At 44.2% G+C, this 14,473-nt stretch overlaps 1 protein-coding gene across 9 annotated transcripts in view; it reads right to left on the reverse strand.

Moving 5' to 3' along the window:
- Nucleotides 1–14,473, reverse strand: part of MICAL2 (microtubule associated monooxygenase, calponin and LIM domain containing 2) — a 272,089-nt gene that overhangs the window by 64,289 nt on the left and 193,327 nt on the right. For 7 of the 9 annotated variants that reach the window (XM_016423435.2, XM_056802061.1, XM_056802060.1 and 4 more), the window contains one exon: nt 9,939–10,013. The exons of the other annotated variants lie outside the window; for them this stretch is intronic. In XM_016423435.2, the coding sequence (XP_016278921.2) occupies nt 9,939–10,013 (75 nt within the window). The remainder of the gene's footprint in view (nt 1–9,938; nt 10,014–14,473) is intronic. 9 annotated transcript variants of the gene reach the window in all.

Here is a 14,473-nt window from a genome sequence, read left to right on the forward strand (position 1 = left end):
CAAATACAAAAGGTGATGATAACAGCAGACCAAGGTGTTTGCTCCCTTCCAACTAAACAGACCATCTATAGGTAAACCAGGGAGCATGAGAATGCATACAATGCCATCTGGGAGCATGGGCCACTTCCCCAGCAGGGGAGAAGGGCCCTCCACCCTGGGGCCAGGACCTTGGCAGGCCTGGGGAGGGCAGGCAAGCTGACTAGAGACCCAGAACTACTAAGAGACACCATTCCTAATGAAAACTATCATTCGAAAATAGAACAAAAAGGAAGTTAATTTGTCATTAATTTAGTCATTAGGGAATTTTAAATGACCTGAAAGACAATTGTTTCATACAGAGTCTCATTAGCTTATGTTCTCTCCCTCATTCTTCCCCCCATCCACCCAATTGAATGAATATTCTCTCCCTCTCCTCTCCTTTCCTCTCCCTACTCTTTCCCCCCTCTCCCTCTCTTCTTCCCGTTCTTTCTTTCTCTCTTCCTCCCTCCTTCTCTCTCTCCGTCTCCATCTGTCTCTTCCCCTCCATCCCTTCCACCCTCTTTTTTTCCCTCTCCCAATTTTCTCTTTGTGTATCTCTCTTCTTCTCTCCTTTTCCTCTCTGTCTCTGTCTGTCTCCTTCCATCTCTCCCTCTCTTTATTCCCTCTCCTTCTAATCTCTCTCTGTCTCTTCCTCCTTCCTTCTCTCCTTCTCTCTGTCTCTCTCTCCCCTCCTCCCTACCACTCTTCCCTCTCCTTCTCCCAATCTTACTCTCTCTGTCTCTCTCTCCCTCCGTCTTCTCTGTCTCTCCCTTTCCCTTCTCTCCTCTCTTTCTCTCCCTCTCTCCCACTCCCTTTCTCTCTGTCTCCCTCCTTTTCTCTTCCCCTCTCCACAGATAATTTTTCCTCAGTCATTTTCTCTCTCACATTGGCTCCCACCAATCATTTTGGTCTCTCACAGACCCCCAACCTCCCTCATTCTCTGGTGTGCTCCCTTCCTCCTTCATTTTCTACATACTCATTGTCTCTTACACACCCATTTCATTTTCTCACACTCCAAGAAAAGGCATGTTAAGTGCCATGTCTGTTTGATTCCCACATGTAAATCCTTTCCAGAAGGGCTGTCCTCTTCCTAACTGGGGAGAGCAGAGGTGACTTCAGTCTTTTGCGGCAGTTCTCTTATAGCCAGACCCCATCCTGGGGTCAGAAAGGGATGAAGCAATGAGGTGGGTAAGAGGACAGTGGTTATGGCACAAGGAATCCCCAGAGGGGCAGGACCCTTCTTTTGGGGAGGTCTCTGCCTGCCTAACTCCCTCCCGGCCTCCCCCAACAGATGTGGGGTGGGGTGGGGGTGGAGGCTGGCCACCCACTCCACCCAGGCCTCCTGCCCAGTCCACATTTGAATGTGTTCTGACCTAAAAAGGCAATTGGACCAATTCCTCCCTCACGCTAAGATTTATGAATCAATTGTTACTGCTCTTCCTGCCCACAGCCCGAGGCTCTTGCCAGAGCCCTCCTCCTCCTCTCTCCCACTCTTTCCACCCTCCCTCTTCTCCTTCAGCTCCTGACAATCCTGGGGCGGCCCCTCTGCTTGCCTCCCCCATTCTCCCCAAGGGGGGGGCATATCACCCAGAATCCAACTCCCCAGAATCCTTTATTGATAAAGAGCCTCCTTCCATAACCCTTCTGTCCTGCCTCTGCTGCAGCTGGTATCCCAAACTAGGTAGGCTGCTCAAAGAACATGGTGGCCAAGGAGAGTGGAAAGAGCCATGGAGGTCCGACCATTTTCCTTCTGGCCCAGATGAGGCACGGCTGGGCAAGACTTAAGGCTATAAAGAAATGAATGATTGAATGAAAAGCATTTATTTACTGCTTCTGTGCCAAGCACCGTGCTAAGTGCTAAAGAGACAAATCCAGAAGTAAGACTGGCCCTGGCCTCCAGGAGCTTATATGCAGAAGGGGAACGAAGGGTGCTGGCTCCAAGTCCAACAGCCTAGCTGTTAAGCAGCACTGTGCCACCCAGGGGCCAATCAAGGCTGAATCCATTTTAAGTCCATTTCCTCAGGTCCTCTCTTTGAGAGCCACCTTAACCCCTTCCTTAAGCTGATCCAAGCCCACTGACCTCAAGGTGACAAGCATCTTCCCCCTTGCCATTCACCTGTCTGCCTCCCCCAACCAAAGCTTTATAGACTGTCAGAGGCCTCCTAGTCCCCAACCCCCCATTTTACAGACAAGGAAACTGAGTGCCGGAGAAGGAAAAGCCAATTAGTATGGGTCAGAGCCAGGTCTTTTGCCTCCAGGTTGAACACTTTCTACTGCTATGTATGCGCAGTGGGAATGGATTATTCAGCAGAGAAATCATCTTGTTCATAAGTCATCTCATGATACCCCTACCCTCACCATTGGCTAACTCCAGTACTCATGCTCTAAATTATACACAGAAATTTATAGCTGTGCGTGTACATAGATATTTATGTAAAATTACTCCATATTTTATTTTAGATGTCTTATACATGCTTTTCTCAAATACTGTGTGGGATTCTCTCCCCAACCCCCTCAATAAAATGTTTACTTTCTGGGGAGAAGGGACAGGGATTGTTTCATTTTTATCTGAGTATCTCTGACACCTAATAGTGCCTAGCACATAGTAGGCACTATATAGACACTTACTGGATAAATAAAGCCACTGAGAAACAGATTGTTACCTCAGCTCACTTTTTCTAAATAGACAGTTTATAAAGTGCTCTCCTCCTGATAACTTTTCCTAGTGAGGCAGGACTTTCAAGGAATGTTAGCCCCATTTTACAAATGAGGAAAACTGAGGTGGGGAGGGATGAAGGGACTTACCACCTCTGAGGGGTTACATTTCTGGGGATAATAGAACATTGCTGCAGGCAGGGGGTGCTGTGGTGGGCAGACCACTGCCTTCAAATGCCCATCATTTGGCCCCTACTTCTTTCTTGCCTCCTCCTTCCTGGGTAAATGAGGTGCTCCCTTACTAGCCTTAGAACATCCCCCCCCCCCAACCATTGTGGGCAATGTCTCTTCTGTGGCTATGTTCTCCTACCATCCCCAAGTATTAACTCTAGGGGTCCCCACCTTCACCCCTCTCTTTATTGTCTTAGAAACAAGAGTTTCCTCTCTGCTCAGGGGGTCCTAACTGGTCCTGGGGTCAGTCTCAGCCTTCGGCAGACTCTCTGATAACTAGGCACATGAACCAGAAGGGGCTGCCCTGTCCTTGGCCTTCTCTGGACTACCCCTCCCTTCTCCTCCCATCCTCCTTCTCCCAGAGGGAGCCAAGCCCTGCCTCCCTTCCTAAGCCAACTTTCCAGTGGAGCTCCAGCTTCCCAACCCTCCCTCAGAGCGGCCCTGGTTCAAGCCAGCTTTCTAACATCTTCCTGAAGCCTTGGAGCTCCCTCTGGAGGCCACCCAAAGACCCAGACTGAGCAGCAAGACTTCATTCTCTGGGCTTGCCAAGCTGGCCAGGGTGGATGGGCATTCATCGTTGGCTCCTCTTTCTCTTTTCTCCCTCCTTATCTCCTCATCTTCGCTCCCTCTTTTTCTGGGTACCTCCCATGCCAAGTGGAGAAAGAGCTTACTTCAAAGAGCTGAGAGCATCGATGGGAATGTGTCCATAGGCTTTTTCATAGATTATCTCCCCAGCTGGAACTGCTCTCTTTCTCTCATCCAAGAAGGAGTCCCAATAAAAACCAATATCCCTTTTATGGCACTTCACAGAGATCAGGAAGGGACTCCAAGGCTATCTAGTCCAACTTCTAATAGACCACGAATAATCTTCTAAATACCCCCCCTCCCATAAGACATCAATATGTTTTGGATAAAAATAAAAATCTCCAATTGACGAGAACTTGTCCCCTTTCAAGGCAGCTCATTTGATTTTTGGACAGTACTAATCATTGGGAAGTTTCTCTAGTGCCAGCCTCTGTCACACCATTGGACCCAAATCTTTTTCCCTGTCAGTTTTGCCCTTTGGGGACGAGAACAACTCAAATTCTTTGTTCCAGGTGGCAGCCCTCCCAGTGCCATCAGCAGGCTAGCCATCCTCACTTCCTTCAGTCCATTCTCATGTGGAAACTTCCCAACATCCTCCTCTGGATGTGCCCCAACTTGTCAGTATCCTTCTTGAAATAGGAAGCTCAGAAGTGAGCCCAATTCTTCAAACATGCTCTGACAAGGGCAGAGTGTAACAGAACGATCACCACACCTCCTTAATTATTTATGTGTACGGCCAGCCTTTCTTTTTTGAAAAATTAGACATTTATTACTAGTTTTCCCCTGAACCACCTAGCTGCCCCCTTATTGATAGTTTTTGTTTTTACAGTGGCTGCGTTTTTCTTTTCCCAACTCCCAGAGTTTACTTGTCTCTTAATAAAGTCAAAGAGCACACTAACTTTTGAAGCTAGTAGATTATGAACTCCTCAAGGGCAGGGACTGTCTTTCGCCCCTTTCTGTATCCCCAATGCTCAGCACAATCCCTGGCACATAGTAGGTACTTAAATGTTTACCAATTGGTGGATTGATTAATTGGGTTGCCTTGTCACACTGTTGGTTTAATAAATGTTGTTGAGCTTGTGTTCTCCTAAATCCTCCACATTAAAAAAAATGTGTTGGGGTTCCCAAAACCAGATGAGGGTATCTTTGTCTTCCTCTATAAGAAGTTAAGTTAACACAACATTGACCAAGGCAAATAATACCCAGCCCTGCTTCTGTCCTGTTTTACCTACAACAAATCTGTCAATTTATTTAAGCATTGTCCCATTTTCTTGAATGATTCATTGATTAACAAGTGTTTATAAAACACATCATGATTCCTACCCCATCTTGTACTTCTAGGTTTGGATTTGGGATCAGAGGACCTGAATTTCCATCTAGCTATGGCTACATCATTTAGTGTCCTGGGGGTCAGTTTCCTCAGCTGTAAAATGAAAGATCTTAAACTAGATGGTCTCTTCCAGATTCAGATTTCTAACATAGCAGCTCTTTTGGGGGGGGGTGGCAAAGAACTGGAAACTGAAGGGATGCTCATCAGTTGGGGAATGGTTGAACAAGTGGTGATGTATGCTTATAATGGAATACTAGCATGTGACAAGAAATGACAGACACACTCTGGGAAGACTTCAATGAAGCGACACATTAAAAATAATAATGTACAATGATCCTTTGTGAGTGACTTAACTATTACCAGCAATGCAATGATCTAAGACAATTCTAAAGTCTCTCCAGGGGCATCTGGGTAGTTCAGTGGATAGAGGGCTGAGCCTAGAGATGGGAGGTCCTGGGTTCAAATCTGGTCTCAGATACTTCCCAGCTGTGTGACCCTGGGCAAGTCACTTGACCCCCATTGCCTAGCCTTTACCACTCTTCTACCTTGGAACCAATAATAGTATTGATTCTAAGATGGAAGGTAAGGGTTAAAAAAAAAAGTCTATCCACCCCCACAGATGGAACTGATGCAATCTGAATGTAGATTGAAGCATATTATTTTTCACTTCATTTCCTTCGTGAGTTTTCTCTAATATAAATTATAACGTGTCTTCTTTTACAACACGAAGAGCATGGAAATATACAATGCATGAGAGCAAATGTACAAACTATATCATATTGTCTGCTGTCTCCTGGAGGGAAGGAGGGAAAGAACATGGATCTCAAACTGTCAGAAAACGAGTATTAAAAACTGTATCTGTGTTAAAAAAAAAAAGAAGAAACCATTGGATTTGACACACAAAATTACAATCGTATGGTCATTTACCTCTCTGAACAGCTGCTCGGTTTCCTTCTGGAAATGCTAAGACACCTACTGCTTGACCATTGTGTGGTAACTTAAGAGTCCCGGACCATCTGTGTCTGCCTGTTTCTCTCTCTCCCACACACATATTTGAAGTCTAAACCAGCATCCTGTCTTCTATGACCTGTACTCAATTCAATTCCTTTCTTCCCATCTGACTTCTTAAGAACTCCATTTGCCTTTGCATATCCCAAGATGGAAACTGAGATCACATAGAGCTAAACACAGACACAGCAAAACCTCTCCTAGTTCTGCTGAATAATAGTAACTATTTGGGAATAGGTTATTTGATATTTTTCTCCTGAGATTAAACTGTGAAGCTTTTCTGAATTAGGTTAGGAATATGTCTGTCTTTTCTCAATGAGAATTCAAGTCAACACAGCCCTTGTTACAAGACAAGTAACCCTTGGTACCACTTCTAGCTTGCTTTATCCACAATAATTCTGTGAATTAGTTTATTGTTGTTCAGTCATATCTGAGTCTTTGTCATCCCTTTTGGGTTTTTCCTGGTGAAGAGACTAGAATGATTTGCTGTTTCCTTCTCTACATCATTTTACAGATGAGGAAACTGAGGCAAATAAGGTCAAGCAACTTTCCCAAGGTTATATAGTTATGACTGGATTTGAACTCAGGTCTCGCTGGTTCGAGACCACTCTAGCCACCCTAGATTAAGAATTACTCCAATTTTATTGGCTGATCAATCAATCAGAAAGTATTTATAAAACATCAATGTGCTTGAGAGCCTGAACAAGTCTCTTAATCCCAACAGACTAGCCCAACAGACTAACCATTCTTTGGCCTTGGAACTGATATTGATTCTAAGACAGAAGGTAAGAGTGTAAAAAAAAAATCTATGGGCCTGGCACCGTGGCTCATAAAAATGAGGGTCTTTGCCTTCCAGGGGCTTACTGTGTGCCAGTGACCGGAGCAGAAGGGTTAACTCTTGGAGAGATTTCAAAGAGGAGAGGCAGGATGGAGTGATGGAGAGGAAGAGCCTGGCTTTGGAGTCAGAGCTTCAAGCACTCCTTACTATTTGGGTGGCTATAGGCCCATCCCTTTGGACTTTGTTTTCTTTACACTAGTCATTTTAATTCATTTTAATCATCATAGTCTATTAGAAAGAATAGCAGACTTCTGTTTCTAATGAGCCTGCCATCTCTTGCCAGCAAGATTGTGGACTATCGGTGTGTAGAATGGGGAATGCAATTTTAGACATGGCCAAATGCCTTGCTTTGCTTTGTTTAAATGCAGTAATTTGTTACAAGGAAATGGGGCAGGGACAGCTAGGTGGCTCAATGGACAGAGTCAGGCCTGAAGACAGGAAGTTCAAATCTGGCCTGAGACATGTTCTAGCTATGTGACTTTGGGCAAGTCCCTTAACTCCAAATGCTTAGCCCTTACTGTTCTTCCTTGGAACCAATACTTAATATTGATTCTAAGACAGATGGTCAGGATTTTTTTAAAATACAAGGAATGGGTCATTGAGATAACAATGTAAAAAGTCATTACTAAAACTTTAAAAAAATAACCCTTATCTTCTATCTTATAATCAATACAATATATCGATTCCAAGGCAGAAGAGCGGTAAAGGCTTGGTAATGAGGGTTAAGTGACTTGCCCAGGGTCTCACAGCTAGGAATAAAACTTTTTATTTTTTGAAGGAAAAAAAAAACACCAAGAGTTAGGAGTCTTGGGTTCTAGTCCTTACAGTGCCACAAACTGACTATGTGACTTTGTTCTGTCATTGAGCCTCTGTTTCTTTCTTTATGAAAGGACTAGATTAGGTGTCTGAGTCCTTCCTTTCAAATCAAAACCTTAAATAATTGTACACCCCAAAGCATATATACTTAGCTGTATGACCCTAGGCAAGCCACCAACCCTGTTTGCCTCAGTTTCTTCATCTGTAAAATGAGCTGGAGAAGCAAATGGCAAACCACTTCAGTATCTCAGCCAAGAAAAAGCCTAGAAGTGGTCACAAAGAGTCAGACATGGCTGAACAACAAACATACTTAACTATTGTCAGAATTACTGGGGACATAACAATGATGGCGCCCCAGGCCCACTGAGGCAGCTGCCCTGGGCCTCCAGGCTCCAAGAAGGCTAAAGGGGATCAGGAGGTCAGTCCCTCTCTGCCGGTTGGCTGCCCAGTTGGTTGAGGCCAACAGTTGCCGTTTGTTATGGCTCAGGTTCTCAGGCTACAGTGGGCGGAAGAGTCAGAACAGAGTGGGTGTCAAGTCCTCGGCATCAGAGGGGAGTCTGTGTGGCTACTGACCCTCCCGGGCTGGTGTGGGAAGGGGGTCATTGCTGACAGTGCTGGGTGACTCATCCCTCCCTGCCTCTCATTACAACTCAGGGAGCTGGGCTGAGCAGATCGGAAGAATAAAACAACTTTGTTCTTTAGGATTTTCCCCCCATTTTGGGGGTGGTGGTTTGAGGGGCAGAGGGTGGGAGCTTTCTGATTTCCTTGGTTATCTTGCCTCCTCCCTAACATCACTCTCCTAGAGGTAAAAAAGAAGGGAGACTGCCCTAGGAGAAGAGACCTTGGACCTCACAGTCTAAACTCCTCATTCCACAAATCAGGAAACTGTGGCTCAGTGAGCCAGTCCTAGAGACCGGAGGTCTTGGGTTCAACTCTGGCTTCAGACACTTCCTGGCTGTGTGACTCTGGGCAAGTCACTTAACCCCATTATCTATCCCTTATTGATCTGCCTTAGAATCAATACTTAGTATTGACAGAAGATTAGGGGTGTGTATGTTTTAAAGAACAGAAAAGAAATAAATCACTTTGAGTGCCTAAACAAGCTTAGTTGGTGGTTTTTTCTGGGTTCAATTTTTAATGTTAAAATTTTTTAAAAGATTTTTATCTGTGTTTTAGAATCAATACTTATTTTTTATTCTTTTTTTTTTTAGGCAATGGGGGTTAAGTGACTTGCCCAGGGTCACACAGCTGGGATGTGTCTGAGATCAAATTTGAATCTAGGACTTTCCATCTCTAGACCTGATTCTCAATCCACTGAGCTACCCAGCTGCCCCTGTTATTTTTTATTTTAAGACAGAGATGAACATTTTTAAAAATAGGAAACTGAGGCATCTCTAGAAAACACTGTTGGCCTCTTTTCCATTTCTCTCTGCCCAGGAGTTAGCTAAGTAGCTCCCACCTAATCCCCCTTAGGTAATCCTATTTAGTGTTTATTTTGTATATCTCATAATAATGTATCTATACATATTTTGTGCCATTCTGGAAAATGTGAACTCCTTGAGGACAGGAACTCTCTCGAGCATTTTATCTTTGTTTCCCCTTCACCCAGCACATAGTTGGTGTCTAATATTTGGATTGAATATGGCTGAGCTTGTTTTAAAAAGAGGACTGATGAGGGCTTCAGTGTTGAGAAACACTGAAAAATTACACCACTTTTTTCATTGAAATAAATCACTTCAGGGTCTGCTACAGGAGGCTCAGAGGGCAGAGAGCCAGGGCTGAAGACAAGAGGCTCTGGGTTCAAATTTAGCTTCAGATACATCCTAGCTGTGGGACCCTATGTAAATCACTTAATGTCAATTGCTTAGCCTTTACCACTTTTCTGCCTTGGAACCAATATTTAGTAATGATTCCAAGACAGAAGATTAGGGGTGTGTGTGTGTTTTAAAGGACAGAAAAGAAATAAATCACTTTGAATGTCTAAACAAACTTAGTTGGTAGTTCTTCCTGGGTTCCATTTTTAATATTAAAAATATATTAAATATTATTATTTCTTAAAAGTTCATTTTCACATTAATTTGGATAAATTTTCCTGAAGCTATTACATCATCCCATCTCTTCCTTCTCCCCATCCCTACCCCCCAACCCCAAGCATTCACTCTTTGGGGAATGGGGTAGGTCACTGAGTCACGGCACTGATTCTCTTTGGAAATGGAATGAGGGTTGGGCTGGGGAAGTAAGAGAGCAGGGGCTGTTTCCAGAGCCAGGGCAGGTTGGCTTCCCCATCTGGCCCTGCACAGACACAAAGAAAAGCATCTTCTCACCCCCAGACCCCCCCAGGCCCTTCCTTCTGTCTTGAGCTTGGAAAGGGAGGCAGGGGGGTGAGAAATGAGGCAGCTGGCCTTGAAGAATGAACAGAAAAGTAGCTCAGGCCCCCAGTGACAGTGAATGACTTACTAGATTGGCATTTTCTCCTCCCGTTTTGGTATTTGTTTGAAGTCGGATGTTGGAAGCTATGGGCCCGATGCAGAGCTGTGGCAATATTGGAAAAGAGATCGTTTAATAACTGAACCTCTTTGGTTTGAGTGTAGATGGGAAGAGGTCTCTGACAGGGGATCCCATTCTTTCCCCTTTCCCTCTGCCTTGGGGTGATAAGGTGATGTGAAGATTGAACACCTTGCCTAGAAGCACAAAGACCGGAATTCAAATCTGGTCTCAGATGCTAGTCTGTGTAACCCTGGGTTAACCCATTTAACCTCTATTTGCCTCAGTTTCCTAATCTGTAAAACGAGGAGAATATTCCTTACAGAGTTTTCATGAGGATCAAAAGAAATAATCACTGTAAAGCACCTAGCATACTGCCTGGCACATAGTAGGTACTAGATAGTTAGCTATTATTATTATTTTTGTGTATCAACACCCCTAATTCCTCCAGATTTGGAGAATATTTGTCAAATCCCAGAATCATCTCCACATTTGCTTCCCTTGGAAAATGATCTATTTCCAAAGCTACTTAGAGAGTTCTGCCAAGCTGGAACCACAGATTGGGACAGAATCTTCAAATTCATCAGCCCAGAACCTGATAGAGAATCCCTTCTAGCATATCCCCAACAAATGACCATTCAGCATCTTCTTGAATGCCTCCAGTGACAAGGAACTCACTATCTCTGGAGTCTGCTCCTTCCAGAGGAGACGAGCTCTAATTGCTAGGAAGCTCTGACTTATGTTGAGCTAAAATGTGTCTCCCTATAAATAGCTAGGCAGTGAGGTGTACACCTTGGGTTCTGATATGAGGAGAGCTCAATTCAACTGCAGCCTCAGACACTTGCTAGCTGTGTGACCATGGACAAGTCATTTAACCCCAATTGCCTAGCCCATACCACTCTCCTGCCTCGAAACTAAGGCTTAGTATTGATTCTGAGACAAAAGATAAGGATTAAAAAAAATCACAGCACATCCACACAGAGGCACCCAGACTTGTACACTGACACATAAGCGTAGACACACGTGTGAACATCCGCACAAACAGAGGCAGAGGACACTCACACTGAGACCCAGACACTCCCACACTCACATACAAAAGTCGGTCACGTCTGCTTTGACAGGTTTTTAGATCTTCCAGCCTTTAGTCAGAAAAGGGTTCTGTGCGTCCGAGAGATCCCTTCCTTTGGCCCGTGTCCTCAGGCAGCCCTTTTGATCTTCTGCAGTGAGTGGTGGAGAAAGCAGGGAGCTCACTGTGCTCCTAACCACTGCACAGCACTGCAGCCCCAGACAGGACCCGGAGCTGACCCAGGAGGGCACTTTTCTCTGTTCTGAAGCCTCTCCCGAAACCTTTCCAGACGGCCGCCCAGATGGTCCCAAGCAGATGCTCTGGGAGGACAATGGACCCTCTTTTTAAAGACTCACATGGGAGGCTGGTTCCATTGTTCCTCATTCTGGGGCTCGACAATCTTGGCAGAAGTTTTCCATGTGTCCCAAACTGACCTCACCCTCCTCCCACAAAGACCTGCTCCTCCTTCCTTCCTTCCTTCCTGCTCCACGGCCGCTGACGCCATCAGCATCTCGCCCAGGCACCTAGGCTGGAGACTTCAGGCTGACCTTTGACTCCCTTTCTCAGCTCCCCACTGAGCCAGTTCCCAAATCCTCCTTCTGTTCTGCAGAAGCTCTCACCTCCTCCCTGATCTGTTCCTTCCCAATCCAGGCCTTCCTGATAGCTGACCTGAACCTCTCCAGCTAGAACTGAAATGGATTTCCCTTTGTATTGGCCTGTGAGAGGAGACAGAAGAGCTGGGAACACCCAATGGGTCATAGAAGTCTTTATACATACCTACATTATATATATATAAAATATATGTATATGTATCTATATATAGTATATATATATGACAAAGACACCTCTCTCTCTCTCTCTCTCTCTCTCTCTCTCTCTCTCTCTCTCTCTCTCTCTCTCTCTCTCTCTCTCTCTCCCTCCCTCTCTGTCTGTCTACATAAATTGTATATAGGGGGCAGCTGGGTAGCTCAGTGGATTGAGAGCCAGGCCTAGAGACTGAGGTCCTGGGTTCAAATCTGGCCTCAGACACTTCCCAGCTGTGTGACCCTGGGCAAGTCACTTAACCCCCACCATTGCCTATCCCTTACCACTCTTCTGCCTTGGAGCCAATACACAGTATTGACTCCAAGATAGAAGGTAAGGGTTTAAAAACATTTTTTAATTGTATACAAACACATACAACAAATATGTATATGTTCATACACACCATCTAAAATATATACACAAATCTGTATATGTGTACACATGTATAAACACACACAAACATATAGATGTGTGTGAATACAAATGATCTATATGCATGTATGCATGCAATGTGTACATCCCATATGAAGTGTGTACATATACATCTAGACACGTATACATGTGTGAATAGATGAGAAATACATGTTAAGGCACATGTGTATACATTGCATATATGTGCACATATGCATATATGCTTATATAAATGCAACATGTATACTTCATATATAATGCAAGTGTAAATTGAAACACTACATGTGCGTGAATGTGTGATAAATACCCATGAACATACATGTATACATAGAACATTTGACATGTGTGGATGTATGCATTCATGTTTGCATGCAATAAGTATGTCTCATATGAAAGGTATATGTGTATTTAAACAGCTACACATGTGAATATATTATCAATACCTATTAAGACACATGTGTGTGTCACATGTATGTGTATGTATGTAGATATATACATATATTCATTCATAATAACCTCTAGGGAATATTCAAATGTTCTTCATGTAATACACCAGAGGCTCTTAACCTGGAGTTTCTGTACCCCCAAAGGGGTCCTTCCTTGGGTAAATTTCAGGGGTCCACCAATGTGGATGGAAAAAAATGACATCTTGATTTTCTATAACCTCAACCTGAAATCCATCATTTTCTCTATTACTCTGAAACATTTTTTCAGAGAAGATTCATCCAGAGGTTTCAACAAACTGCCCCAAAGGGCCAGGTGACAAAAAAAGGTGGAAAATGCTTGAAATAGCCTTTATTATAAGGAATGTATCCCATGGATCATTGGAGCCAAACGGGATCAAATGCTGACACTCAACTTCTCAAAAGCAAATCAGCACAGGAGAAAAAAAAAAGCACCACTTGAAACCTCAGGAGATGAGACTCTCTCTCTCTCTCTCTCTCTCTCTCTCTCTCTCTCTCTCTCTCTCTCTCTCTCTCTCTCTCTCTCTATTTATCTCTCTTTCTCTCTCTCTCTTTCTCTTTCTCTCCCTATTTCTCTCTCTCTATTTCTCTCTCTCTTTCTCTCTTTCTCTCCCTCTCTATTTCTCTCTCTCTATTTCTCTCTCCCTTTCTCTATCTCTCTCCCTTTCTCTATTTCTCTCTCCCTCTCTATTTCTCTCTCTCTTTCTCCCCCCCCCCTCTCTCTCTCTCACACACACACATCACCTCCATCCTTTTTCTTTGTTCATGAAGTCAGATGAGTTTTCCAGGTCAAAGTGATTTGAATGTTGAAGCTAGAGAAGTGAGGGGGGCGGAAGGTTCATCGCTACACGTTGGCATAACTGGAGAGCTGTGAGGGGCTTGACCATAGGTCCACTTCTTCTCCCTCTCTCTCTCTTCTATCCCAACCACAACCCCTTTATGCTAGAATTTCAGATCTACGTCTCATTTGATCCTTGCCACAGTTTTCTGAGATTGGCTTTATACTCTTAGAAACTATCGAGGAACCTTTATCTATCAGTGATTTGCCAGTATATATAGCTAAATTCCTTAGTGTTTTAAAGAAAGGGGTTTTTGCCTCCCTGGTCCCCGGAAAGGGCTTTGGGGACTCCTCTGAGATCTGTGGGCTCTACTTGGAGCACAAAGGTCCTGAAAGCATTCTAGTCTCCAGAAGAGTAGACTGGGAAAATGCAACTTTTGGCCACAAGGGGGCAACTCTGCCCCATAAATGATATTTCACACATTGGTGAAAGGGAGATGTTTGCATTGATCCTTTCCACCTGTCGAAGCAAGAGTAAGGGAGACAGAAGGAACTGGGATGGGGTGCTGGGAAACCTGAGTTCTAGATCAGATTCTACCCCTCGTTTGTTATGGAGCCCTGGGTAAGTGAGTCACTAAACCTCTCTTGCCTTAGTTTCCATGATCTGTAAAATGGGGATAATAATAGCATCAGCCTTCCAGGGTTGTGAGCATCAAATGAATTAACCTTATTTTAAGTACTTTATAAGTCATAAAGGGCTATATAAACTTGAAGTTTTTAAAAATGCTTACCCTCCATCTTAGAATCAATGCTATGAATTTGTTCCATGGCAGAAGAATGGTAAGGGCTAGGCAACAAGGGTAAAATGACTTGCCCAGGGTCACACAGCTAGGAAGTGTCTGAGTCCAAATTTGAACCTGGGACCTCATGGAACCAGGCCTGGCTCTCTATCCAATGAGCCACCTTGCTGAGAGGGTTGATATCT

This window comes from Monodelphis domestica, chromosome 6 (genome assembly GCF_027887165.1).
Source record: "Monodelphis domestica isolate mMonDom1 chromosome 6, mMonDom1.pri, whole genome shotgun sequence".
Taxonomy (NCBI): domain Eukaryota; kingdom Metazoa; phylum Chordata; class Mammalia; order Didelphimorphia; family Didelphidae; genus Monodelphis; species Monodelphis domestica.